Source organism: Branchiostoma floridae, chromosome 4, assembly GCF_000003815.2.
Source record: "Branchiostoma floridae strain S238N-H82 chromosome 4, Bfl_VNyyK, whole genome shotgun sequence".
Taxonomy (NCBI): Eukaryota; Metazoa; Chordata; class Leptocardii; order Amphioxiformes; family Branchiostomatidae; genus Branchiostoma; species Branchiostoma floridae.
In genome coordinates, this window is record NC_049982.1 from 15,598,705 (window position 1) to 15,600,636 (window position 1,932).

General features: G+C 37.6%; 1 protein-coding gene across 1 annotated transcript in view; it reads left to right on the forward strand.

Moving 5' to 3' along the window:
• Positions 1-1,932, forward strand: part of LOC118414406 — a gene marked incomplete in the record, with an annotated part of 32,167 nt that overhangs the window by 6,234 nt on the left and 24,001 nt on the right. Inside the window, 1 exon segment of the mRNA XM_035818438.1 lies at positions 979-1,107. Within this exon segment, the coding sequence (XP_035674331.1) occupies positions 979-1,107 (129 nt within the window).

The window sequence follows — 1,932 nt, forward strand, 5'->3', positions numbered from 1 at the left end:
GGGAAAGGTGAGTATTGTTCTATGTTTGCTTCCTAACTATTGAGATTTATAAGTGGTTTACAGGGCTAGAAATACCACATGCATATGCAAGTTTGTGCAAGTAAAATTGGTGTGGTGCAAGTAAGTTTAGACCAAACTTGCACCAGTGCAAGTTACTTTTGTCCTCTAATACCTGACATTAGAAAAAGCTTACACACACCGAGAATATTGTCTGTCATTGAAAGGTAAAAGAAAATAACACTGAATAAAAAAAAGCCTAAATTTGTTATTTCTAAATTTGGTTAGACATCCAGGTAAACTATTTTTTTAAACAAATCCATCTCTACAATGCTAATGATTCCTAAGGTGCTGTCTTACCTTGATTTGCATATGAGTTACATTTGCATACTAAATATGTTCAACTGTTTTTTCCAGTTATATGTATTGTATTGAGTTGTTCTACCACTTCATTCTGGAGATGCTTAAGACTAGTTACTGTGATGGATGTCACTTGAAGAGTCCAGAAGAAATCTATGGATCTTATCGAGTTGTAGACATTGAATTGTCTTTAATTGAGGCTAAATTCACAGTTTTTATGAAACAGTTTATACAATTTCAAACCAAAAATAAAATACGCTACGGAAAAACAAATATCCAAACATGTGGTCTTTACTGGTATGTATCCCCATTTACTACTAGTCACGTACATTTGCAAATTTTCAGAAGAGGAGATAAGGGTTTAACAGTTCACTATTTTGGGTTGTGCAAGTAAGTTTCTTTTGGTGCAAGTTACCTTTGGCTTAACTTGCACAGGTGCAAGTTGACTGAAAAGTGTATTTCGAGCCCTGGTTTATAAACCTAGGGTGTTGCTCTATGAAACATAGCGATAACAGACTATGGAGTAATACTTTATCGTGCATTCTACTGTCAAACCTGATCATGTACAGCTTAAGTCTGAATTTGTTCTGTAAGTGTAACCATTTCCATTCCTATACTCAGACAGTATCCAGGTACTGAAGGAGATTGCTCGTCACAACGTGGTCCTGTACGCTGTAGGGTCTGTCAGAGCAGAAGACCCAGAGCTGGTGTACTGGGCTGTGGCAGTCATCCATGAGTTTGCTATCAATGGTATGTGCTCATGTCACAAGAGTAAACACTTTCTGTAAACTTTTTCCTGAATATGAAACTACAGTCAAACCTGTCTATAGCGGCCACTCAAGGGACTTGTCAAAATTGGTCACTATAGAGAGGTGGCCGCTATAGAGAAAATGCTCATTAATTCACCACAAGCAAAAAGTTACTCATGGTTTTAGTAACGATCTTTATTCACATAATCAAGGAGCTTTTATGTGTAGCACTGTACATGTACTGCAATGATTGTTACACTATATGTATTAAGAAAACAAAAGCTAAATAAAAGTTTTAAATGTTCCACAGTTGATATTGTCTGAAGAGACAGGTATCGTCATATTTCTATCATTTGTATCCTTTGATACTTTGCCGTCCGTGTGTTCCCTCCCGCGTTCACACGTCAGATTCCACCATTATGCAAATGTATTCCTCACAAGAAAAGCCTGTCATTTTAGACTTATCTCTTAATAAATTTAAGAATACAATCCACCATAGTCTGAAGTTCCTATAATTTTATCTGTGTAACAATTTAGTTTAGAATGTTTTTGTAATGTAAATTAACCTCAGCAATAGTGCATTAGAATGTAACTTTGCCACAATTTATCTCCGTAATAGTGGTGTCGTCTGTTGACCTTATATGACCTCGTTTGTCGGCGGTAAGGCAGTTTTGTTTTGAAAATAAAGAGGTTTTAAATCCGGCGTTGTTGACGATACGACTGTTGTATGCCCAAATGCGTGCCGGACCGTAGATGAGCCAGCCGCCGTGGCCGTAATCAGCAGTGTCTCTGTGTCTGCGGGACCGGAAATCGTGTGGCCGTGGCC